The sequence below is a fragment of the Corythoichthys intestinalis genome, chromosome 8 (genome assembly GCF_030265065.1).
Source record: "Corythoichthys intestinalis isolate RoL2023-P3 chromosome 8, ASM3026506v1, whole genome shotgun sequence".
NCBI lineage: Eukaryota > Metazoa > Chordata > Actinopteri > Syngnathiformes > Syngnathidae > Corythoichthys > Corythoichthys intestinalis.
In genome coordinates, this window is record NC_080402.1 from 46204298 (window position 1) to 46228962 (window position 24665).

At 39.7% G+C, this 24665-nt stretch overlaps 3 protein-coding genes across 5 annotated transcripts; 2 read left to right on the forward strand and 1 right to left on the reverse strand.

The window, feature by feature from the left end:
- Positions 1-99: 99 nt before the first annotated feature.
- On the forward strand, positions 100-10214 carry uts2r4 (urotensin-2 receptor 4). Its single transcript, XM_057843790.1, has 2 exons — positions 100-1588; positions 4473-10214. Exons 1-2 carry the CDS (start codon positions 1071-1073, stop codon positions 4990-4992), a joined length of 1038 nt encoding a protein of 345 aa, XP_057699773.1. The 5' UTR covers positions 100-1070; the 3' UTR covers positions 4993-10214.
- LOC130920504 (galectin-2-like) lies at positions 6572-10921 on the reverse strand. 2 transcript variants are annotated; one of them, XM_057843792.1, is made up of 5 exons: positions 10881-10921; positions 9513-9582; positions 8350-8423; positions 8112-8271; positions 6572-6869 (listed from the first exon to the last, which is right to left on the reverse strand). In XM_057843792.1, the coding sequence occupies exons 1-5, from the start codon at positions 10904-10906 to the stop codon at positions 6723-6725; spliced, it is 477 nt and encodes a 158-aa protein (XP_057699775.1). In that variant the 5' UTR covers positions 10907-10921; the 3' UTR covers positions 6572-6722. The 2 variants fall into 2 exon arrangements, with proteins under 2 accessions (XP_057699775.1, XP_057699774.1); XM_057843791.1 differs by lacking the exon at positions 10881-10921 and having other exon boundaries at positions 9513-9650.
- Positions 10730-24458, forward strand: LOC130920501 (GTP-binding protein 1-like). Of its 2 annotated transcripts, none has more exons than XM_057843787.1 (14): positions 10730-10820; positions 11115-11307; positions 12024-12135; positions 13180-13360; positions 14410-14593; positions 14672-14836; positions 15096-15219; positions 19257-19371; positions 19443-19587; positions 20399-20581; positions 20652-20787; positions 22594-22772; positions 22846-22971; positions 23862-24458. In XM_057843787.1, exons 2-14 carry the CDS (start codon positions 11122-11124, stop codon positions 23991-23993), a joined length of 1968 nt encoding a protein of 655 aa, XP_057699770.1. In that variant the 5' UTR covers positions 10730-10820; positions 11115-11121; the 3' UTR covers positions 23994-24458. The 2 variants fall into 2 exon arrangements, with proteins under 2 accessions (XP_057699770.1, XP_057699771.1); XM_057843788.1 differs by lacking the exon at positions 10730-10820 and adding an exon at positions 10869-10978.
- The last annotated feature ends 207 nt before the right edge of the window (positions 24459-24665 follow it).

The following is a 24665-nucleotide window of genomic DNA, read 5'->3' on the forward strand; positions in this document are numbered from 1 at the left end:
TCAATTTTTCCATGGTAATGTATTTTTACTAAGTCAAAAATTAATTTCCAAAGTTTTTGGACAAAAAAAGATTAATTTTGGACCATTTCCCCTTACAAAATTGATGCAGTTAGTTAAAATTTCTGAGATGTCAATTGTGAATTGCTCTCGTCAAGTCATGCCATGCCATACCATGCCATAGTTCTATTACTACCACTTTGTCCTCCAACTATGCATGCAACATTCCTAGATGACGACACTAAATAGTTTAAACGTTGACTTGAGGCTGTCCAAAACTTCACATTGGTGCTTGTGAGGTGGGGTTTGTTGGTTTGGAGGGCCGGTTTAACACCTGATTGAGAACAGAGTGACAGAAGAAGAGCAGTGACATCTTGAATGAACTGAAGAGACCTCCAGAAAGTTGGGATTGAATGGGAATCGGCATAGATGGAGCTAAAGGTCTGAAGCGGACGTGACACTTCAACCTTCAAAATGAAGTAGGAAATGTAGGACTTGTAGTTTGTTTATTTGAGTGATATTCTGACTTACTCTTGTTCATTTCAAAAACTATGTTGTTTGCTATTAGAAAATTATAGTTTTTTTTTTTCAACTGTCTTTCTAAATTATTGTTTTTTTACCTCCTAAAAATACATGTTTGCTTATATTTAAAGTAAAAATCTGTTTCAAATAATTACATTATTTATAAATAGTAATTTCAAGGTTTCTAAAAATACAATAATCTCCAAAAAGTATTAAACATTTTTGTCAGTTGTCAGGTTGTTTTTTTTTGGGCCAACTTATTTCTAAATTGTTTAGCATTGCATTGATCATGGAAGATGAAATATTGAAATCTATCACAAAAATAATTTTTGTTGTAAAATTACTTTTTTCACAAGCGCAGACACAAATTTTTACCATATCGTGTTTTATAAAATATCTTACGAATTCTGGCAAATTATTTTCCCTTGATTTTGCAGGACTCTTGGAGGTTTGCATGGAGCATCCTGATGTTTGTTGTTGTTTTTTTTTCTAAAAGTTAATAAGTCCCAGATGATGTCATTAGATTCCTGACCTGGACACCTTACCCTGCAATGAACTTAAATGGCTCAAATACTACAGGAGGCTCCTCAGAGACGAATGGTGTCAGCGGCGCGGGTGGCACAGGTTCGGGTGGCCTTTGGGTGACATCCCTGCTGGGTGCCACCCTATCAGTCATGTGGTTACTTGGCACAGCAGGCAATGTGTACACCTTGGCCATCACACGTTCGGCTGCGCCGAGCCGCACGGGCTCAGTCTATATCTATGTGGCCAACCTGGCGCTGGCTGACCTGCTCTACCTCTCCACCATCCCATTTGTGGTCTGCACCTACTTCGCCCATGACTGGCTATTTGGAGACATTGGCTGTCGGGTCCTGTTGAGCTTGGACCTGCTCACCATGCACGCCAGCGTCTTTATCCTGGCTGCTATGAGTTTGGAGCGCTACCGGGCCGTGGCCCGACCCCTCAGCACTCGAAACTCGTCCCCACGGAGTCGTAAGTTGGCGGCCGCCGCCATCTGGGTCACAGCCTTCGTGCTCACTCTGCCCATGATGGTCATGATCCAACTCAGGTAAGACTGCATCTTCACACAAAATATTCTAGAATTCTAGAATAGAAAAGCTATTTACATTCAGTCATCATCCAAGCTGCTTATCTTCACAAGGGTCGCAGAGGTGCTGGAGCTTATCCCAGCTAAGTATGGGCAGTACCCTTAATTGGTTGCCATCCAATGGGGGGGGCACAAGGAGGCCAACAACCATCCATGCACACATAACTTTGAGTGTTCAGTCGGCCTGACATGCAAGTTTTTTTGGGGGGCACCCAAACAAAACCCATGCATATACAATGTACCACAAAAGTGAGTACACCCCCTGCATTTCAGCAGATATTTAAGTATGTCTTTTCATGTGAAGACACTGACAAAAATGACACTTGTGACTCAATGAAAAGTAGCCTATTTGCAGCTTATATAATACAGTTAATTTATTGTCCCCCTCAAAATAACTCAAAATATAGCCATTAATATCTAAACCCCTGGAAACAAAAGTGAGTACACCCCTTAGAAACTAGCATCTTCTGAAGAAGGTACACAAGAGAGCCCGCAATAAGTTTGCTAAAGACATGTCAACAAAGCACATGGATTACTGGAACCATGTCCTATGGTCTGATGAGACTGACAGGCTTTCTTTTGTACCGTCTTCAGACGAGGTTTCCTCCTGGGGTGACAGCCATGCACACCAATTTGATGTAGAGTGTGGCGTATGGTCTGAGCACTAACAGGCTGACCCCCCACATGTTCAATCTCTGCAGCAATGCTGACAGCACTCCTGTAACGAGTCACATGACATTTTGGAGGGAAAATGACCAGCAGTACTCAATTTGGACATTTAGGGATGTACGTAGTTTCTAAGGGGTGTACTCACTTTTGTTGCCAGGGGTTTAGATATTAATAGCTATATTTTGAGTTATTTTGAGGGGGAAATTAATTAACTCTATTATATAAGCTGCACACAGACTACTTTTCATTGAGTCAAAGTGTCATTTTGTCAGTGTTGTCCCATGAAAAGATATACTTAAACATCTGCATGCTGATATATATATATATATATATATATCCAAGTGATAAAAAAGGCATTAAATGACAGTTAAATCATGACAAACATATTATGACAGTGCCCAAATTAAAATCTCACAATATTACAAATTTTATTTTAGATTTTACTATATTTTATTACATTGTAATACTTATTTTCTGTCGAAATTGCCTATTTCATGCAGAATATGAAATAGGCACAAAAGATTTCAATTTCTTACATCTCAAAACTTATTATGAAATTATGAAGAAAAAAAAAGAATTCCCACAATATCACGAAAATGTTTACATAAAATATTTTTTTATATTTCTTACATATCCTCACAAAACAACACAAAAGTAATATAGGTAAATAAAAATATTATCACAAAAGTGCAACATTTTTTATACACAGATTACACATTCTCTAGATTGGGGGTAGGAGTGTTACACCAGTCCATTTGTTGTTTCTTGCAGTATACTAAGTAATGTTTAATTAATTTATCCTTAAGGCATTTCTGACAAAAAAAAAAATCATGAATACAAAAACCACAAATCACAAAATTAAAGTAATGGTTTTATTCCCGGAAAATTACAAATACTTTATATACTTCTGTTTTATTCTTCTATTTTGGGGGAAATTCTAACGATTGTTCAATTTTTGGAGGAAATTTGTGAACTTTCTTTCTGACAAAAGTAAATAAACATAAACAAATAGCGAATATTACATTTATAGTTTTTCAATATTTTTTTAAATACTAATTTCTCTATCATTATATTTATTTATTTATTTTTATATTACAATCTTCTTATTTCATATCATGAATTTGTATACTTAATTAAACATTTAATGCCAAGATACAACAGAATTCAGACTTAATGACGAAGAATCCTACAAAGTACATGTATTTCATTATGGGTCAAAATTATTTTTCGAACAGATCATGTGACTAGAGCCTTAGAGATGGTCCTTTGCTTTGCTTAGCCAAATCTAAACCTGAGGATGTATTTATATACAGAGTGGGTCAGAGCAACTTGCCTACTTAAATTTGGCGCACTGAAGCGATGGTTGCTCTGAGGATGATAGGAATGGAATTATTTGAGAGGGTGGGGCTTAAAGTTTGGTTCTAAATGTGCATTATTTATTTAGTGTTTATTTTTCAGGAACCCCAGTGAGCATCATTGACAAAGTTGGAACGCACTTTCACTGTTGAGGCATTTTTTTCAAGCGGTCGCTGAATCGTTGCAACGCAACATGCGTTCCGTAGACATTTCAATATTGCCCCCCCGTGGTCATGTTTGCATCTGCTCAGGTGCATGTTTGCGGGCAGACCGTCGTGGAGATCTCAAGACAGTTTGTCTCACCATGTCGATGTTTTGGGGTGTCCTTGCTGTTCGTGGGATGCCAGGTTTCTTTGTCTTTACATCACTCGTTTCCCTGAAGTTATTTACCCATGAAACAATTGACTGCCGGCCAGGAACACGACCACGGGGGGCAATATTGAAATGTCTGCTGAATGCACATTGCATTGCGACAATTGAGCGACAGCTTGAAAAAAATCCCTCAACAATGAAAGCGCGTTCCAACTTCGTCCATGCTGCTCACTGGAGTTCCTGAAAAATAAACACAAAATAAATAAAGCACGTTAAGAACTTAAAGCCCCACCCTCTCAAATAAGTCCATCCCTACCATCCTCAGAGCATCCATCGCTTCAGGGCACCAAATTTAAATAAGCAAATTGCTCTGCCCCACCCTGTATTTATACACTACATAGACACATATATGTTGCAAGTTAATTTTATACCTGTCACTGCATTTCGGGGTCATCAACATGTTTTGCCCCTCCTCCCACCAAAGTCAAACTCCGCCTACCCCCTCCAGACAGGACAAGCCGACTCCAGCCGGCGTGGTGAAGAGGATGTGCTTCCCGACATGGACCCTGGAAGCTTTCAAAGTCTACGTGGGTGTCTTGTTCCTGACCAGCGTTCTTGTGCCAGGTCTGGTCATGGTCTCGCTGTATGTGGGCCTCGCCAGGCGCTACTGGGCCATGCAGGCCCGCCTAGGAGTACGAGGGCGCTCAGCCCGAGGCCGAGGGCTCAAACAGCGTGTGGTGGTGATGATCTTCAGCATTGTGGTGGCCTACTGGGCCTGTTTCTTGCACTTCTGGGGATGGCAGCTGACCCAGCTCTTCTCACCGGAGTCCCTCAAGGCTCTATCCCCGGCCACACACAACTACGTCAACTTTTTTGTCACCTGTCTGACATACGGCAACAGTTGCGTCAACCCTTTTCTCTACACACTGCTTACCAGAAATTACAAGGACTACCTGGCACAGAAAGGCCAGTCCACTGTGGTCAGCAGGATTGAGGCAACTAGAAGCTCACCCCCTCTGAACTCTTAGTCAGGGCAGTTTTGACAAAGGGTTTAGGGTTGGTTAGATGATCAAATGATGCACACCGACTGACACACCATAAGAAAATAAAATACTGTATACAGTATATCAAATTACCCCATAATTGAATGCAAATTTCAATGCTTTTTTCCCCCCTTACCAACCCAATTATTCGGCATATTTAGAGGGGTTAGGTGTTTTTTTTTTTAGGTAATTAAAAGGATATATTGTTGAAAGTACATTGCAGAACAATATTTTCAAAAAACAGCAAATATTAAATATGCTGATTTCCTTTGCAATTATGTATATGACATTTTTCTCCTGAAATGTCAATTAGAAGTGGAATGAAATCATGTTTTAAGTATTTTTTTCCCAAATGAAAATGAACTGTTCCTGAAAGTAGTATTATACAGTATATCAGCTATATTGTACATACTTCATGCAACAGACAGTGGCGGTTTTAGAGGTGGGGCCACAGGGGCATTGGCCCCACCTCTAATTTGAATGGCCCCTGAAGTGCCCCTGTTCCCATTTTAGCACAAAGCATGGCAATCGGCGAATCCTTCTTTTCTGAACTAAGAGAGAATGAGCTTATGTTGTTTCTAGCGTATATTAAACATTAATGCTGCTTTTCGTGTTTGAAATGGCCTTTCAAAAAAAGTGATTATTATATAAAAAAAAGTTATTGTTCCATCTATTGTATCCTTACTTGCAAAAAGTATACAATTAAATATGAACTATTACAAACTTTACTGGTTTATCTTTGTTTGACAGTGTCAAGCAAAGATGTTTATACCCCCACATGCAGGATAATCTGTGTATTGCCTTGTTGACCAGAACAAACACAGAACAAAGATGGCAGTGACACATGGCCCCTGAGGGGTACATGTGACCCTTTCCAGGCCCCTGCTTCAGAAAAATCCTAGAACCACCACTGGCAAAAGAATTTTTCTATCACTGTTTCCAAATATCTTTTTCAACAGGAACTGATTTAAGTTTTTATGAACCCTATTGTGGTCATTTTTGCAACCCCCCCTCCCAAACAAAAACATGGATCTTCTATTGTTAAAATATTTACAATGAATTTTCTATGAACCAATGATAAACTGTTGTTTCCGTATTTAAGGTTAACAATACAACATCTGTAAACCCTTTATGAACAATGCTAAGTGGTACTGAAGTGAACTTTGTCGAGACAGTAGTCGCACTTTTTAAGAGTTTAATTACGTACGTTTAATTTCATTTATCTATTTTTTTTCTAACCTTTTGCTTGGTTTCCCCTCACGCCTGCTCAAACGGTCTTTTTTCTGAGAATGTAGTCACTGTGATACATTCCTCGGGCTCTTCTCACTCTTTGGAGTCCTCCAGCTAATTATCTCGCATACCCATTTGACTTTTTTCGGTGGAGTAACACACACGACTGCCTTCACGTCAAATTGGTCCTCACAGTCAAGGCATTAGATCATTTTCCATTAAAGCATATATTTTCTTCATTAGGTTCTCTGCAAGGTCTAGCTACTGAAATAATAACTATCTTCCTATTGATGTTGGATATTGGTGCGTATGTTAAAAGAAATCAAAGACGACCTCCATTTTTATTGTTTTTATTCACAAACCCAGTGAGCAAGGGTGTTCTCTGGCACCCTTTTGAGACATTAACTTGACATTAAATGGTCATTCCAAGTATTTTTGAACAGCCAGGGCAGACATCAAAGTGACCAATCCTCACTGAGTGCTCTCTACTTGAGCTTCATTCCGATGATCCTTGCATCTCCTCTGACCTCAAAGTATTTGTACTTGCCGTCACCCAGTCGGTTGGGGAAACTCATCATGGAGCCGTCAGGAAGCTTGATAAAGAACTCCTCGAAGTTAAAGTTAATGTAGAACTGCAAGAGAAAAAAAAACGTTACTGGACTTTGAAATGCTCAGTGAGACCCTTCTATCTTTTTAAAAGGCATTTTATGGCCCAATAAAGCATCATGTGGTTATGGAGTTGTTGACCTAGCGTTGACACAGTACAGAAGACCGTCCACTAACAAGCTTCACCTAAAGAATGACATTTAAGATGAATAAAAGGACTATAATTACATTGCAACTTTAAACTCTTCATTACAAGCACAGTTAAATGGCATTAGCAGTATAGCTTGCATACAACGAAGCAGAAAACTTCTCAGTGACAATGTGTCCTACTAGAAATGCTACTTTTGTTCATCTTCACTTCAAACTAATATAATACACTTTATATAATAAAAATCTGTTATGTATTGTAATTACAAATAAGTTTTGTTAATTATGTTGGTAAATAATATCTTATGAGAGCCTGGAGTGAGCCATGACAGCTACAATAAAGCTCAAAATGTTAAACATCCAAATTACACAGCTACTTTTTTACTTTTAATTGTTTTAAGTTTTCCTGTGTGAAACACTCAGAAAAACCCTTTGAAATCTGAAAAAAATAGAAAAAAAAGTTAAGAACTACTAACTTTTTTTACTGCCATTTACAGCATACAATAACATTAGTTAAGCATGTTTTGGAATTTTATGTGATAAAAAAAATACATTCTATTTTGTTAATGCATTCAATACATCCACTTGTAGTGAAAAAAATGTTACATTGAAGAACATGGGTGGTGCTGCTTTTCCCTATTCAAAGTATACAGCCTAATATCAAACCATGTAACTGTTTTCTGGAATTATAGCTATGTACGAAACTTATAACTCATAAGTATGAGCAAAATGGTCAACAATTAATACAGTCATTAATGCTCAGATTTTAATTTGCAAACTTTACTTTTTACATTAGACCACTTTATCTTATTCAAATCATGCATTAAAATGCCACATATTAAACTGTCTTATACACCTGAATAATTTCATGGGGGAATTATTATTTGAAACATATCTGAAGAAAAAGACCACTAGATATCTGGGGTAACAACATTACCCTTTCTAAAAATGACTTTAGCAACACGTACAATTTAAAAAATACAAAACGTCATTTTTCATTCCACATTTATTCGATGTTAACTAATGTAAGCATTTAATTGATTTTTTTTTTTTTTTGGTAAACAATGTGTATACCAATTGTGTTGAGAATGTGAAAAATTGGTGGAGTGTACGTATCTCACCTTGCTCTCCTCGCCACGGCTGAAGCACAGGTTTCCGTCACGGTGCTCATCACCCCAGCAGCCTCCTGACATGGAGTTGCAAACAATGACACTGTCGTCAAAGCGCGGGTTGAAGTGTAGTGCAATGTTTTCCGAGTCATGTCCGATATTGATGGAGAATCTGAAAGATGTTGACATGTGGCAAATGAGCAAAAATACTTTTTCAAAAAGATTTTAAGAGTACCTGCGTGGAACTGACCTGCTACAGTCGTCGTCGGGCTTGATACGGATCTTGAAATCCTGGCCCTCCTTAATGCTCATGTCCTCGATTCTCTGAAAAGGAGAAAAACAATGGATGGATGGATGAAAGTAAAGAGAAATTCAATGGATTATTCCAGGGCTGCTCATTGTTTTTTGCTCCAAGAGCTACCCACACTTGGTTGCGATTGACTGGTCATTTGCGATCAATGGAATGGGCACCCCGGGATTATTGTATGTCTTGAATAACTTGATTATATAGTAAATTGCCATTGGATGACTGTGTAAAGACAAGTTTGATGGATGTTGATCATATATGTATCACTAGAGTAATGGGTTTGATACAAATGAATCAATTATATAAAAAGAGTTTACAACGAAACTCATCTTTTGCTAATGATTATGTGAGGTGTTCTTATCATCATTGTTGATGATCAACCAGATCACCACACAATAAACTCAGGAAACAGGAAGGTGCTGTTTGTTCACCGCATCGGCGCTGATCAGATAAAGCCTAAAAGACACACCTCACCATAAACCGTCTATACTTTGTGTACCACCTTATTTATCAGTACATTTTAACATACAATGTTTACTGTATATACAGTGTGTATTGTACAGTATATATACAGTACATCCATTTGTATAACTTTAAATAAGATACTTGATGATGGAATCTATTGGTAGACTGATTGATTATCACCTTCTTCCTCCCACATTCTGGCCCACACCCACATTTATGATACGCCATACTATACCATATAAACATAGTTATACCGTCTCGTCTCTTTATTATTGAATACAAAAGGGCGGGTGTATGCCAGAGACCAATCCCATTAAGTCACTATCTTTTATAGTTATTTTATAATTTGGAAATTGAGATTCCATATACTTTAAAGTAGTTTTAAAGCTCTTCTCAGACCAGCAGTTTAGATTGTCCACCTCACAGTTTTTGAATTTGAAATCATGGAATATGTGTATGGGAAAAAAGTGTTTAGTAAAAGAACTACTGAGCTTAGCATCTCAGACAGAAACTTTAAAATCAAATAGCTTTACCAGAGTTACAGTCGCAGTAACGACAACATGATTTCTTTTATCTCAAAAATCAAAACGAATTGTTCAGAGAAAATCGACACAACAAATGAAATTATGTGCTTCACTTACCATCTTTGCTGTGTTGAATGGGTCTTGAGCAGTCCGTGCTTTGAGTGACAAGAGCTCACAAATGCTTGTTCTGGGGTTTATATTACATTGGTGACGTGAGAAGGGCATGGGTCAGGAAGTGACATTTAGAAAGAAGTAAAACATTCCCCTGCCAATGACAACACCCACCTGGAAAAGGTATAGAGAACTAATTCTAAACTTTGATTACAATAAAGGTCACTGATGGTATATTGGTGCATTCGCCTGATTTTGGTTCAGGTGGCATAGTTTCAGTTCCCACTCGGAGACACTTTTAATGTGAGTATTAGCGCTTCTCTGTCACTATGATAGGTGCCCTGTGACGGACGGGTGGTATCAAATCCAAGGTGTTGTCTGCCTCAAGCCCAATGTCAGCTGGATCCCCGAAACCCTGAATAGGATAAGGAATTTGGAGAGCTAATTAATATTATAAGGTTTAAAGTAAATACACTATTGGGCTCACGTCAAAGAAAAAGATTCACATGCTGGAAAAGGAATAAAAGTCAAAACTAGAGGAACACCCTGAGAGAACAGACCTCTGCCTTATCAGGCAAATTCAATTTGGCCCTTTGACCTAATGACCCCCAAATTTAACTTTTCAATTTCATATTACAAATTACAAACATATCCTGCAAGTTTGATAATAATGTGTTTCTTCTTGAGTTATCTTGAACACAAACATACTTTGTACATCCAAAAACAGAAAGACAGAGAGAATCGAATACATAATATCTGCTTCAATCCTTTTTTTTTTTTTTTTTTTTTTTTGGCCCTGATACTCCTTCGTACCTTTGATAGAAGCAGGGTCCCCATAATTTATTTTACTATTTTGTGATGAATCTTCTTTCAAGCTAAATTATAGAAAGTATGCATTTAAAAAATGATGATAATAATAACTAACTACTTTGTAGTATGTTTTTGAGTCACTTCATCATTCATTTTTAATAATAAACTGAATGTGTCATTATTATTTCGTTTTTATTTCTAAGGTTTGAATTGGGGTAGGTTAGGGAATTCTTTACGCAGCTAAACGGATGCAGCAGCCTATCATACGGCAGCGGTGTGCGACCAGCGGCCAATCATGTGACAGCAGACCATGCGAAGCAGTTTACGTCACGCACTATACAAAGCAACTCATTGGCTGAACACAAACGCAATAGGTGTGGCCCAAAGATTCCTCCAGCCAATAGTGTATGCGCATTTATGATTGGGCGTTCCTTCGAGTCCAACTCACACATAATATTCAAAACCCAAGGATAGTAAACACTAAACAACCAACTTAAAACGAAAGTAGGTGGCTAGCATATTTATCATGTCTACATTTTAAGAAAGTGGTTTATAAAAACTTACATTTGATTCGTCAACCGTTTGAACATAAATCAGTGTGGTTAGGCAGGCATGCAATGACACCGAAAGGCCATCTATAAAGTTCTTATTCCTTTGCAAGAGTATGTGTGTGCAATATTAGCTCGTTGGCTAACCTCAACTGAACTTTACAAGTATTTTGCTAACTAGCGGCTAATATCCGCCATGGACTTGTCCGAACTTGTCTGACTGTCCTTTTCTTGCTGCTTTTTATGACAGACATATCATGGCGTCGTCTGTGACGACAGGAGCGGTAGCCGCCGCCGAGTGCTCAGTCCCCGCTTGTATGTTTGCCCCCGACCGGGGATTTTGTGCCGCGGGTGCAGACGACGATGCATGCGGGGGAGAAAGCCTCGAGGACGGCGAGAGCACCAACGGCGAATCCGCAGATGTTTTGGACTTGAGCAACAAGGTAGGCCTTACTTGATATGATCAACTTTTTTAGGGTCGTTAATGTATGTTAAAATGCTTTTCTAAGCTTACGTAGCCATATGTTCTGTGCTGGCCGTGAAACATGATGACAAAAGTGACGTGTCCACTTGCCTGACCATTTGTAATTATATATTCTACATTGTAATTATGTTGGACAGGAATTTAACTCGGGATTTTTTGTCTTGGCTATTTTGTAAGAATGTTATTGTTAGTAATTATTTGTATTTATCATCGCATATCCGTGCCATTTGAGATGAAATTCTTATATGTTAAGTTTTGATTTGGGTTTAGGGTTTTGTTATTTAAAAATGTCTATTAATACATAATTTATTAGGCAGAAATGGTACGTTTCTCATTTTCAATGCCAATCTGTATGCAGTTTAGTTATCAGTACGGTATCTGTTTCTTGCCTAAGGATACAGCAGAAAATCACAGCCGTGATTTCAACCCACTCAAAATAATGAGTAAAATTCCAGAAAAAATTGTGATGACTCTAAGTTAATTCTCATGAAAACGTGTTTTGTAAAATAATATGTTTAAAGATATTTTTTCCTGTAATGTTGACTTTATGTAAACATAATTACAACTGTTCTCTTGTTAAAATGTGCTTTTCCTTCTGTAATATTACAGATTGTCTTAAAAATCTAAAAATCTTTCTATATAATGTAACAATTAATTCATGTTTTTAATTTTCAGCTGGTCCTGGTGAGTCCGACAGGTGAACAGTACGACGCGCTACAGCGACACCTAAGGCAGCGTCTAGATGAGGGATGCGGGGAGACCATCTTTGTGATCGGAATGGGCTCAGGTAAGATCGCCAAACTTTGTCTTGTGTTACCAAGTCGGCAGGCCGTGATTTGAGCCGTGTCATAGCGCTACACAACCATTCTCCTAAGAATTGATTGAGGGAGCACCTTTACACAGTTTCATTTTATTATTAACAATGCCAGTTTTTCATTTCGAGTCCACTTTCGTGAGCGACTACCATTTAATCAGTTTACAAGTGCAACGCAACTTCTGAGTTGTTAGAGCTCTTTTTTTTTTTTTTTTATTTGCTCTGCGAGATGAGGCAAACATCTTAATTGAAAACTTAAATCTAAAACCGCAATATTACAAAATGTAAACCTTTAAATCTAAAACCGCATGTAAACCTTAGCTATCGTGCTGCTTGATTCACCCATTAATTGAATCACCCAGTAGAGACTGACTGACCTTCCTGAGTAACAAAATGGCAACAACACATCACAACACATTGAAAATGATACAAAGCAAAAACAAATAGAACAAAAATACCATGATACTTCCATTTTTTCATATTCTATTTTTAATTTCAAAATAAAATCAAAACAGGGAAAAATAGGCCGTTATTTTTTTTATTTATTTTTTTTGCGATTTTTTTTGTTTGAAAACGAGATACGAAATAAGTAGTTATCCTTTCTCTGTTAAGGTTCGTCACATTTTACGGTGGTAAATCTTCGGCCTTTTAACCGAAAACTGATAATACAATTCTATCTATTTTCGGCCGAAAGTTTTCGGCCCCGAAATTTCGGTCACATCTCTAGCATTTCCATAAGTGTTTATTGTATACCTTAACATATTGAGCATATGTCATTCTGCTTCTTTTTTCATCATTTATTTTCACATGTGGGCACGACTCAGTCAGGATAAAAATTTTGTAGTGTCTGGCAACTCCTATTTTCTAAATCCTATTGTAGAAGCATGTTTACATTATCTCTCAGAACAATCTGGGACTATTCTCTTGTAGTCTCATGCTATCAGATTTCAATGCCCGGACAATTTTGTAGTGTAAAGCCACCCTAAGTTGCTGATTTGAACTTCTTGTAATCTTCAGATGGTGGTGACTACGGCCTGAGTGACAGCGACATGGAGGCATCAGTGGCCACTGTGCAATCGTTGTGCGAACAGGTGGAGGCTGACCTCATCCCGCTGAGAGAGCGAACAGAAGTTGGTGGCAAGATCGGCGACTACCTTATCCGCCGCCGCGTGGGTGAACAGGACTTCCTGGAAGTAAGGTGGGTGTGATGATTTCAATTAGTCCACCTTGGACTCGAGGTTTTCACTTTCTCCAGCACAACAGAAATAAATATGAGCCCCTTTCACACATACCTGAGCGCCGGTTAATTCCCGGAATTTAAACGGGTAGCCCTTATGTGTGAAAGCAATGTCCCGGGTGGACTGACACGGAGATGACACGGATATTTACCGGGTCGCGTCCTAGTATAATGTCCAGGACTTACCCAGGACGTGGCATGTGTGGTAGCAGGCATTGAATTCCCGTGTCACAGCTGATGATGTAAATATCCTAGGGGGTTGATCGTCATTTCTTCTTTCTTCAAAGTAAGACGAAAAACGGGAAACAAACATTGCAATTATAAACTTGGAAAACTGGAAATGGCAAAATTAAATTAGAAACATAACAAAATTAAATTGGTACTGGATCGTACAGCTGAAGAAGAAGACAATACAAAGTCCATCTTTGGAAATGAGTGGTTTATTTTGTTCCCGATGCTGAACAAAAATGAAGGAATGTCCGCATTATAAAATCGTGCCAGCTGCCCTCCTCGCACAGAGAGTGTCGAGTCGTTGACACGGGACAAGTCTGAAAGTGTCCAACCAGTGTTATTCTCGGGACATCTCTCCATGTCTGAAAGCTATGACACAGGTAAATCCTGCGTCACCTTACACAGGAATTTACCGGGATATAAGTCTGAAAGGGGCTATAGTAGATTAAAGTGATCTAGCAAGTAAGAAAAAAAAAATTGTCACATTTGGTCATGCAAGTATACACCTACTGTACGTTCAATGTTCATGTCCTTAATTAATGCAATCATTCATCTAGTTGGTCATGATAATTGACACAGTACATCATAATGCCTACTGCTTACAACTCATCAATCCTGTTTTCTTCAACCAATGTCCGTCCCACTAATCTGTCTATGTAAAATATGAGTCTTAGCTCAATTAAAGTTTGTAGCACTAATCAGATAGGTGTGAAATTGAATTATGTTACTAATTTTTAAGGTAGGCAATAATTGTTTCTCATCATGTGTCGTGCATACAGGGTGGCAGTAGTGGGCAATGTTGATGCCGGCAAGAGCACTTTGCTTGGCGTGCTAACCCACGGTGAATTGGACAACGGTCGAGGCTTTGCGCGCCAAAAGCTCTTCAGGCACAAGCACGAGATGGAGAGTGGCAGGACTAGCAGTGTGGGCAACGACATTCTGGGTTTCGACCATGAGGGCCAGGTACGTGCAGAACAGGAAGCACCCTTTTAGCGTCCCTCAATCTGGAAGAAGTCACCATTTGCCATATCGATTCTTCAGGTTGTCAACAAGCCCGACAGTCATGGCGGTAGCCTAGATTGGACAAAGATTTGTGAGAAGTCATCCAAGGTGATCACCTTTATCGACCTGGCGGGCCACGAAAAGTATCTGAAGACCACAGTGTTTGGCATGACCGGACACCTGCCTGACTTCTGCATGCTTATGGTAAGGTTGCAGACAAACATGTTGGGATGGACAAAGTGCTACTTGCGGACCACACACGACCCACTCAATTTTTAATGAATATCGAACATTTACATTTTTGAGGGGCAGTAATTGTGTTGTAAAGCTGAATTGATAATTGAATAATTTAGTTGGAATTCAATTACGCCACACACACGCACACACACGCACACACACACACACACACACACACACACACACCTCCCCAAAAATATCACAATGTTTCTGTATTTTCTCCTAGGTCGGTAGCAACGCTGGCATCGTAGGCATGACCAAAGAACATCTGGGCCTGGCGCTGGCGTTAAATGTGCCTGTCTTTGTGGTCGTCACCAAGATAGACATGTGTCCCGCCAACATTCTGCAAGGTACATACCGTAATTTCCCGAATATAATGCACACTTTTTTCCTCAAAATCAACTTGTAAAATCATGGTGCGCATTATAAACGGGTACATGGATGGAGACAGAAATATATACTGGACTGTCTCAGAAAATTAGAATACACAATATTCTAATTTTCTGAGACAGTCCTGTATATTGTTCTATGTAAAGGACGTCAGCCAAGGTCGGCCACCCACATTTTTACCACGCCAAATCTGGTCCCCTTTGCAAAAAGTTTGGACACCCCTGCTTTAAATGGTGGATTAATGTACAGGACTGTCTCAGAAAATTAGAATATTGTGTATTCTAATTTTCTGAGACAGTCCAGTATATATATATATATATATATATATATATATATATATATATATATATATATATATATATATATATATATATATATATATAAACCAATTTTTTTTTTTTTTTAATTGACACGGCCATGTTGTGTTGAAGAAACGTATGCGCCGATCCGTTGCCGACCATTACGGTACGTGACGTCACCATTTTGTTACGGTAATACTTCACTCTGACTGGCCGAATGATTTCGTTTGTGTTAAATTCTGCTTTTTTCACTCTTCATAAAGCACAGAGTTTAGTTTCTTGAACTCGTTTGAGTCAACGTTTATTGCAGCTCCGCAACTCGGACCATAACAAACGTAACAACACAGACAGCCTGTGTCCGTCAACTATATCTGTCACTCGGGAAACTCAAACCCAAATAACAATAGTTCCTATTGCTACTGTCGTGTCGACAACAGTCGTGTTGGGTCCCTTTTTTCAGGACACCATAACTTTCGTGTCCAAACTTTTGTTTTCTTCACTGACCAATTATAAATCAACATTTTGGGACCAAAAAGACAAAATTCCAAAATTGTTTTGTCAAAATTTGTAATATTGATGTCCTATTGACAACCAAACATGCTCGACCTAATGTTTTGAAGCATGATAATATTTATTCAACTTGTTAGGATAAACATTCAACAGAAAAAAATGAGACTTAAATAGTTTTATATTTGAGAATTTAACAGAAACAGCAGGTATGGTCATAGGCATTTTTGTCCTTTCTACATACTACAGTCAAAACAGGTTATTTACAGGAGACAAACAGTGCAAAATAGTGAATAAAACACACACATATATAAATATATATATATATACAGTACTGTGCAAAAGTCTTAGGCAGGACACCTGCCTAAAACATTTGCACAGTACTGTATATTTTTATTATATTATGTATATACAGGATATACTGTATGTATATATTTTCCCCAAGTGGAAGCTTCCATGATCCTAATAAATTTAATAATTAAAAAATGTATTTACAGTACTGTGCAAAAGTTTTAGGCAGGTGTCCTGCCTAAGACTTTTTGCACAGTACTGTATATATATATAATAAATACAAATACTGTATATGAAAACTATTTACAATAAAATTTGTTCGATACTTTACCTCTAAATATGGAAAACAGGCCATAAAATGAAAACTGTATACGGTGAAACTGCCAGGAGCAGTTCCACTCTGGCTGGAGACACAGGCCCACACTGCATGTCTCACACATTCAGGCAGTGCTCCTTTGACAGAATTTGCAGCGTTAGCGATTTCGATCTCTGACCACACAGTAATCTCCAGCTCCAGCATCTCCACAGCCCTCTCCAGGACACAGGTCACTTGAGGAAGAAGACGAGTACTTATTTTATTGTCATTTCATAGCACATAGTATATACATACACAGTATAGCTGTTCCTCATCACAACACAAACTGTAGCAAACTAGTAGTAGTAATCACAAATGCTGTATAGTACCAACAATGTATGGATTACTACACATAGAGTGGGGCAAATAAGTATTTAGTCAACCACTAATTGTGCAAGTTCTCCCACTTGAAAATATTAGAGAGGCCTGTAATTGTCAACATGGGTAAACCTCAACCATGAGAGACAGAATGTGGAAAAAAAAAACGGAAAATTACATTGTTTCATTTTTAAAAAAATTTAACTGCAAATCTTGGTAGAAAATAAGTATTTGGTCAATACCAAAAGTTCATCTCAGTACTTGGTTATGTACCCTTTGTTGGCAATAACAGAGGCCAAACGTTTTCTATAACTCCATGCAGATCTCCTCTAGAGCAGTGATGTTTTGGGGCTGTCGTTGGGCAACACGGACTTTCAACTCCCTCCTCACCCCATGGCGTCAAAATGATAACAAGAACGGTGAGCAAAAATCCCAGAACCACACGGGGGGACCTAGTGAATAACCTACAGAGAGCTGGGACCACAGTAACAAAAGCTACTATCACTAACACAATGCGCCGCCAGGGACTCAAATCCTGCACTGCCAGACGTGTCCCCCTTCTGTAGAAACTACACGTCCAGGCCCGTCTGCAGTTCGCTAGAGAGCATTTGGATGATCCAGAAGAGGACTGGAAGAATGTGTTATGGTCAGATGAAACCAAAAAAGGATACTGAATTGCATCATACCCACTGTGAAGCATGGTGGGGGTGGTGACATCATGCTTTGGGGCTGTTTTTCTGCAAAGGGACCAGGACAACTGATCTGTGTAAAGGAAGGAAAGAATGAATGGGGCCATGTATCGAAAGATTTTGAGTGAAAATCTCCTTCCATCAGCAAGGGCAATGAAGATGAGACGTGGCTGGGTCTTTCAGCATGACAATGATCCCAAACACACAGCCAGGTCAACAAAGGAGTGGCTTCGTAAGAAGCATTTCAAGGTCCCAGAGTGGCCTAGCCAGTCTCCAGATCTCAACCCTATAGAAAATCTGTGGAGGGAGTTGAAAGTCTGTGTTGCCCAACGACAGCCCCAAAACATCACTGCTCTAGAGGAGATCTGCATGGAGGAATGGGCCAAAATACCAGCAACAGTGTGTGAAAAGCTTGTGAAGAGTTACAGAAAACGTTTGTCCTCCGTTATTGCCAACAAAGGGTACATAACAAAGTATTGAGATGAACTTTTGGTATTGACCAAATACTTATTTTCCACCATGATTTGCAAATATATTCTTTAAAAATCAAATGATGTAATTTTCAGTTTTTTTTTTTCCACATTCTGTCTCTCATGGTTGAGGTCTACCCATGTTGACAATTACAGGCCTCTCTAATATTTTCAAGTGGGAGAACTTTTTACAATTAGTGGTTGACTAAATACTTATTTGCCCCACTGTACATGATCATAATAATTTTATATATACTTTGAAGCAAGACTTTGACAATGTAACTGTTCAAATATGGTTGCTAAGCCAGCAAAGCACACATCACACATAGTAGATTGCCAAGTGCACGCTTGCGCATTTACACTCCGCATATTGTACTGTAAGTGAACACACAATACAAGCATGTTTTATACATAAAGTACTGTGAGCAAAGTAAAATGAGCTTGAGAAAAGTACAGAGAGGTTCATCAACAGATCGATCGATACCTTTCTTCACCAAATGTGCTCCTCCTGTTGCGTCCTTCCTTGTCCCCAAACTCTTGTCTAAACCTCTGTGGAGGTTTTATTGTCCTGGATGACAGTCTTGCTGGCATTTCCTTTCAAAAAAAATAATAAAACATGTCAGTCTTCGCTATTTTTTTTTTTTTTACCACTCTGCTGACTTCCTCATCTTCCTCTTCTTCCATGTGTCTATTGCGGGTTGCATACGTGAATGCGCCACTGCCAGCACGTCAGAGAATAAAGGAGCTGATTCGCTAGTTTCCTTGTGGGAGGAGAATGAGATCACAGCAAAGACACCCGTTAGGCTGTCAAGCGCAACCCCTCAGCTTTCAGGATGCATTTTTTTTTTTTTTTTTCAATAGCACAAACCGTTTAGGAGTTATGGCAGTTCAAAGTACGCATGCAGAAATGTGTCGCGGTGATACATCTGTCGTTAAAGGGTTAAACTACTAAATGTGAAAATTGTACAATCAACTACTAAATGTGGAAAATGTACAACAAAAAATGAACACATGACAAACATATTTGTAATTCCAGATAATTAACTCCCTGTTTGTGCATGTCTTCAGAAACACTGAAACTACTCCAACGGCTACTGAAGTCTCCAGGCTGCAGAAAGATTCCCGTGTTGGTCCAGAACAAGGATGACGTCATCGTCACGGCCTCAAACTTCAGCTCGGAGAGGTCAGCGCAGCAAATTGTGAACAGTTTATAGAATTGGCAATATGTTATATATTTAATCCCCCGTTTTCCAGGATGTGTCCGATATTCCAGATCTCTAATGTGACAGGCGAGAACATGGACCTCCTGAAAATGTTCCTCAACCTGCTCTCGTCCAGGACTGCCTTCAATGACGATGAGCCTGCTGAGTTCCAAATAGATGATACGTATTCCGTGCCGGTATGAGGGGAAAAACTGTTAAAGGCTCTAATGTGTTAATTTTACATCATTTTTTCCCTATCTTGGATGCGATTTTACCAGGTTTGAACAACACTTTGCGTTGGAAGTGCCCATAATGTAATTTTTCCAGTATTTTTAGTTGGTCCGTTTTGGGCTCTGCTGCAAACTTGTGGATTCTCATTTATATGCATCCAATTGGAATATTCAGTATTTAAATTTCAACTCAATTGGCCACTTGTGGAGTGGGTGTGTCGGTGGGAAGGTCATGGGCATTGGCAATTTGTGTGGTGACTTTGACACATTTCGGAGATGTGTCCAAAATCGGTCTTCAATGACACTAAGCTTTGCTAGCTTTTACAATTGTACAAAAACTCACTTGACACTTCTGGTTCAGCACAATTCCTTGCGTGCAGACAGGCGTCTTACAAGTCCTAAAGCAACTTTTTCTAGAACATCGTGGTTCCAAAATACTTAGATATTGCTTATTTATACTTATATAAAACATTCACCCAATTGACACCACCGCAGTCACGCACTGTGTCAAGACTGGAGGTCATCATCATCTTGCAGGCATTCAGGGGCAATGCGCAAAAGACAGAGAAAAAAAAGTACCGGTAGATCGAGAACCAGGTGGATGTAATTTTGCTGCATGTCACTTAACTTTGCCACAGGTCTTTATTTTGGACACCTCTGTTGTAGGGTGCTGTGAACTTTAATATTAGGATTTTTTTAAAATCCTGCATTATTTCTAAATGGGTTCATTTATATTATGCATTTTGTCCATTATACTAAGCGACTTCTCTCTTTCCAGGGTGTTGGTACCGTGGTATCGGGCACCACATTGCGTGGCAGAATCCGACTCAACGACACACTCCTTCTGGGTCCTGACCCTCTGGGTACCTTCATCCCAATCGCTGTCAAGTCCATCCATCGCAAGAGGATGCCGGTCAAAGAGGTGCGAGGTGGGCAGACGGCGTCCTTTGCACTCAAAAAGGTGAGTTAGAGACTGTTTGAGCCAAAGCGGATTTCCAAATTGTCTAATATCAGTTGTGTTTTCTCCGCAGATAAAGCGCTCGTCGATACGGAAAGGCATGGTGATGGTCTCTCCCAAACTAATGCCGCAGGCCACCTGGGAGTTTGAGGCAGAGATCCTGGTGCTGCACCACCCCACCACGATATCACCACGCTACCAGGCCATGGGTAAGGGCTGATGTGCGCCAACAATCCTGTTAATATTTTGCCTTTGGTTTGTTACGGTGCCATACTACTAGTGATCTACAGGGGTCAGGAACCTTTTTGATTGAGTGAGACAAAACACCCAAAATATTTAAAAATATGATTCCAAGAGAGCCGTATAATGTGTGTGTCATGTGTAGTTTGTTGCCAGCTTGTCCGAGTCCATTCGTGAGCATTATATTTTTCATGAACGCAATTGACATGCTCAGGTGTCCATATCCAGTGTCCCTTTTTCCGGCAAAACTACAAGTTTCGGCAGCTTAGATAACATCGGAATTCATTTACCGGAGTGAAAAAATGACATTGCCCCTGACTGTGTTACACGTTAAACGGGTTTTAGAATTCTGTGGTCTTCATTTTGTCCTGCAATCTGAAATTGAGACTCATTTTTTTCAAACTTCAACCTTTTAAGGGGAGCGAAATTAAACTTGCGGCCCAAGGTGGTAAGTGTGGAACCACTGAATTGGTGTCCAAAAGTCATGGGGATGCCCTCATTTCAAGATTTCTTAGATGTCGATTTAACAAACATTGGCCCCAAGAAGGCGGCACGGTGGCTGAGTGGTCAGCACATCCGCCTCACAGTTCTGAGATGTAGGGTTCAATCCCGGGCTTCGGCCTTCCTATGTGGAGTTTGCATGTTCTCCCCATGCCTGCGTGGGTTTTCTCCGGGATCTCCAGTTTCCTCCCACATCCCAAAAACATGCATGGTAGGCTGATTGAGCACTCTGAATTGTCCGTAGGTATGAGTGTGTGTGTACCCTGCCTACTGCCCGTAGTTAGCTGGAATAGGCTCCAACACCTCCGCGACCCTCGTGAGGAAGAGCGGCATGGAAAGTGAGTGAATGAATGGCCCCAACAACCCAGACACGAGTAGTATGTACTATACTGCTTGTAACAAGTAGAAACATGGTGCTGCATATATTTTCCTGGAAGTGGTAACCACAACCAGGGGGACATGTAAATAACAGTAGCTGAGACAGGTGGAGCCTCTCAGGGCAGCCGTTTTGTGAGTCTCGCTCTCCTGGAAGTAGTGACAATATTGACAGGCGAAAAGGTAATGAAAGTGAAACTGATTGTGCACTGAAATAAAGCATCTTATTGAGACATGTTTGAAGGTCCAAGAAAAATGTGTGAATGCACCATTAGCTCATTACATCTCGTTCTTGTCAAGCCAGCCGGCCGGTTGCACATTTAACATTATTGGTTGGCGGAGAGCCAGATGCACTCATCAAAAGAGACAAATTTGGCTCGCAAGACAAGTTCCCGACCCCTGGTCTATTCAGTCTTTCCACCACTTTGACACAACCCGACTTTTCCAGCTAAAATTGTCTTTCCATCTTTGCAACTTGTTACCCTTGCCGCTGCTTGCGTAATATGTTCTGTCTTTGCTCATCCCATTTGGCAGCTTTTTTTGCCATGCCTTTTGGAACAACGCTGAAATGTTTCTGTCTTTTCCACCACCACTTTGCCACAGTTTTCAGAACGACACTTAGAACGTTCTCTGTCACTACTGAAAATATTTTTCATGTTTCCCGTCGCTTCCTTAATCACTCCCCTCTCGTCCCCCTCTTAGCTACTGCTTGTTTGACACTGCTTTTCAACTACTTCTGGTTTTCCACAGTTTGCGGAATCACACTTTATCTGTCTCCACTGCAAAATTGTCCTTGAGTATGCTTTGTCGCTACTTCCACAATCACACTCAAAACTTTCCAAGTCTTTGTCACCACTGCTCTGCTCACACTAAACTATTTCTCCATCGCTCACCATTAGTCCACTGCGGCAGCATCAGACAGACTGCCACCATTTTAACAATGAACAAGGACTGCCTCCGTACTGGCGACAAGGCAGCGGTCCACTTCCGCTTCATCAAGACACCTGAGTACTTGCATTGCGACCATAAGCTGGTCTTTCGGGAAGGCCGCACCAAAGCCGTGGGCACCATCACCAAGGTAACCCTCTTGGTGCCGTTGTGTAACAATGGAAGCGATCATTAACAACGACACCCAAAAAAATGTTTTTCAGCTCCTCCAGTCGGTCAGTACGCAGGCAGCCAAGGCACAGCAGGCCAAAATGCAGGCGGGCAAGAAAATGTTCAAGGATGGGGCAGAGGAAGCACGGCCACCCAGTCCCAACAACACATCAGTTCCAGTGAGTGCAAACAACAGCTCTTGTAGTATCACATTAAAACCTGATTACGGTACTAGCAAGAGAATCAGTCAATTTTTGGGTTTATTTTAAACCTTTCCATGTATTTCTGATACTCATTGTAGCCATTATGGAGTTGGAGTTTTGACTTAATTTTTTGCATTAAAGTAAAATTTCGTCAAAATCCGCCTGGCCGTTTCAGCGTCCATGAAACACGAACTCACAAACACAGACAAACTCACCTTGATAGAGATAAGATATCCAGCTGAAATTATTCCATTAGGAATATTCCGGAAAATTGTACATTTTTTTAAAATCCGGCATCTTGTTTTGGAGTACTCAAAGCAACAACATATCATCACAGCACATTTAAATTTGTACATGAAACCGTAAAGTTTGAAAGCCAACTGCGAAATTGCAATTGCAAGAGACGTGTCTTTTGTCCAAAAGATGGTTTCGTCACCTCTGCAATCAGGGGTTTTCAATGCTAATTTTTGGGAGTTTCGAATTAATCTTCCCCACTAAATGGATGCCTGTAGCGATCAAATCCATCTAAGAACACTCTCAGAAACACAAAGTGTAACTGTGTAAAATTTCGTCAAATTCCGCCCAGCCGTTTCGCAGTCCATATGGAACAAATACACACATAAAGTTCCATTTAGATACAGATAATGGCGAGAGAGGGGATAGATACAACATTTTGTATTAAGAGTGCGTGCCATTTACCACGGCAGGCATATTTTGTTTCTCTAGATTTTTTTGTATTATGACACGGTTAGGCACTACATTGTGCTTCATGTACCATTGCAAAACAGAACTTCAGGTTTGGTAAAACAATGGAATTTTCAAATGTCAAATTTGTTGCTTCATGCGTGTGTTTCTTGTACTGTTAGCTTAAATCGGGTGGCGGAGGACGGCGGCGAGGCGGCCAGCGGCACCGAGGGAAAGGAGGTGCCAACGTTGTCACGATGACGCCACCAGTGACGCCCGCAACCCCGACAACGGCAGCAGTGGGCATTGTTTAGATACAGCTGTAAAGGTCCATCACACCATCAGTATGCAATCCACACTAACAGCTTTCATTTCTAGTAAATGAAACGCGACGAAAGAAGTCACCAGCAAATGTTTTTTCTTCTGTCAAAATATGCCAAATGAAAATATGATCAGTCAGTATTTTTGTACAAAAGCATTCAAAACTGCTAACAGTATACACATGGAGTTTTCCATGTTGCCTCTGTGAAATGTTTGTGACACGAGGGCTTAATATGTTCTATTGTTGATAAGCTAAAAGATCATTACTTTGTTTGATCGTGTTTGTGATCCCCTCTCGGAGATGGCACAATCTGTCTTGTGTTCTTCGTTTGTGTTTAAAAAGTGACAAAAAGGAATGTTGTTGGTTTTTACAAGTTTTCTTAAAGAAATTGTTCCATTTAAACTAAATGGCTGCAGTTTGTGTTGTAAATCCTTTTAAATGAAACTGCTGTAATAAACAACTGAACCTCTTAGTTTTGTTTGTATGATATATATTCATGGGTGAAATATCTAACAATTTCTAAATATATGAACACCACCTTGAGAATGGCTATTTCAGAAAAGGTAGATTTTGGGTCCTCTGTGTAGAACATGCATCGGTGGTTGCCCGCAGTTGCCTCGCTAGCTACTGTATTTTTTGGGACTAAATGGCACCGGATCATAAA

Bases quoted from the DNA above. Each gene is read 5' to 3' on its own strand.
- uts2r4 (XM_057843790.1), top strand. From the start codon at position 1,071: ATGAACTTAAATGGCTCAAATACTACAGGAGGCTCCTCAGAGACGAAT. The intron at 1,589-4,472 runs GTAAGACTGCAT...TACCCCCTCCAG, and splicing joins ATGGTCATGATCCAACTCAG to ACAGGACAAGCCGACTCCAG.
- LOC130920504 (XM_057843791.1), bottom strand. From the start codon at position 9,620: ATGCCCTTCTCACGTCACCAATGTAATATAAACCCCAGAACAAGCATT. The intron at 8,272-8,349 runs GTCAGTTCCACG...AACATCTTTCAG, and splicing joins CCCGACGACGACTGTAGCAG to ATTCTCCATCAATATCGGAC. The intron at 6,870-8,111 runs GTGAGATACGTA...TTTCTCTTGCAG, and splicing joins GCCGTGGCGAGGAGAGCAAG to TTCTACATTAACTTTAACTT.
- LOC130920501 (XM_057843787.1), top strand. From the start codon at position 11,122: ATGGCGTCGTCTGTGACGACAGGAGCGGTAGCCGCCGCCGAGTGCTCA. The intron at 12,136-13,179 runs GTAAGATCGCCA...TGTAATCTTCAG, and splicing joins TGTGATCGGAATGGGCTCAG to ATGGTGGTGACTACGGCCTG. The intron at 20,788-22,593 runs GTAAGGGCTGAT...GCTCACCATTAG, and splicing joins ACCACGCTACCAGGCCATGG to TCCACTGCGGCAGCATCAGA.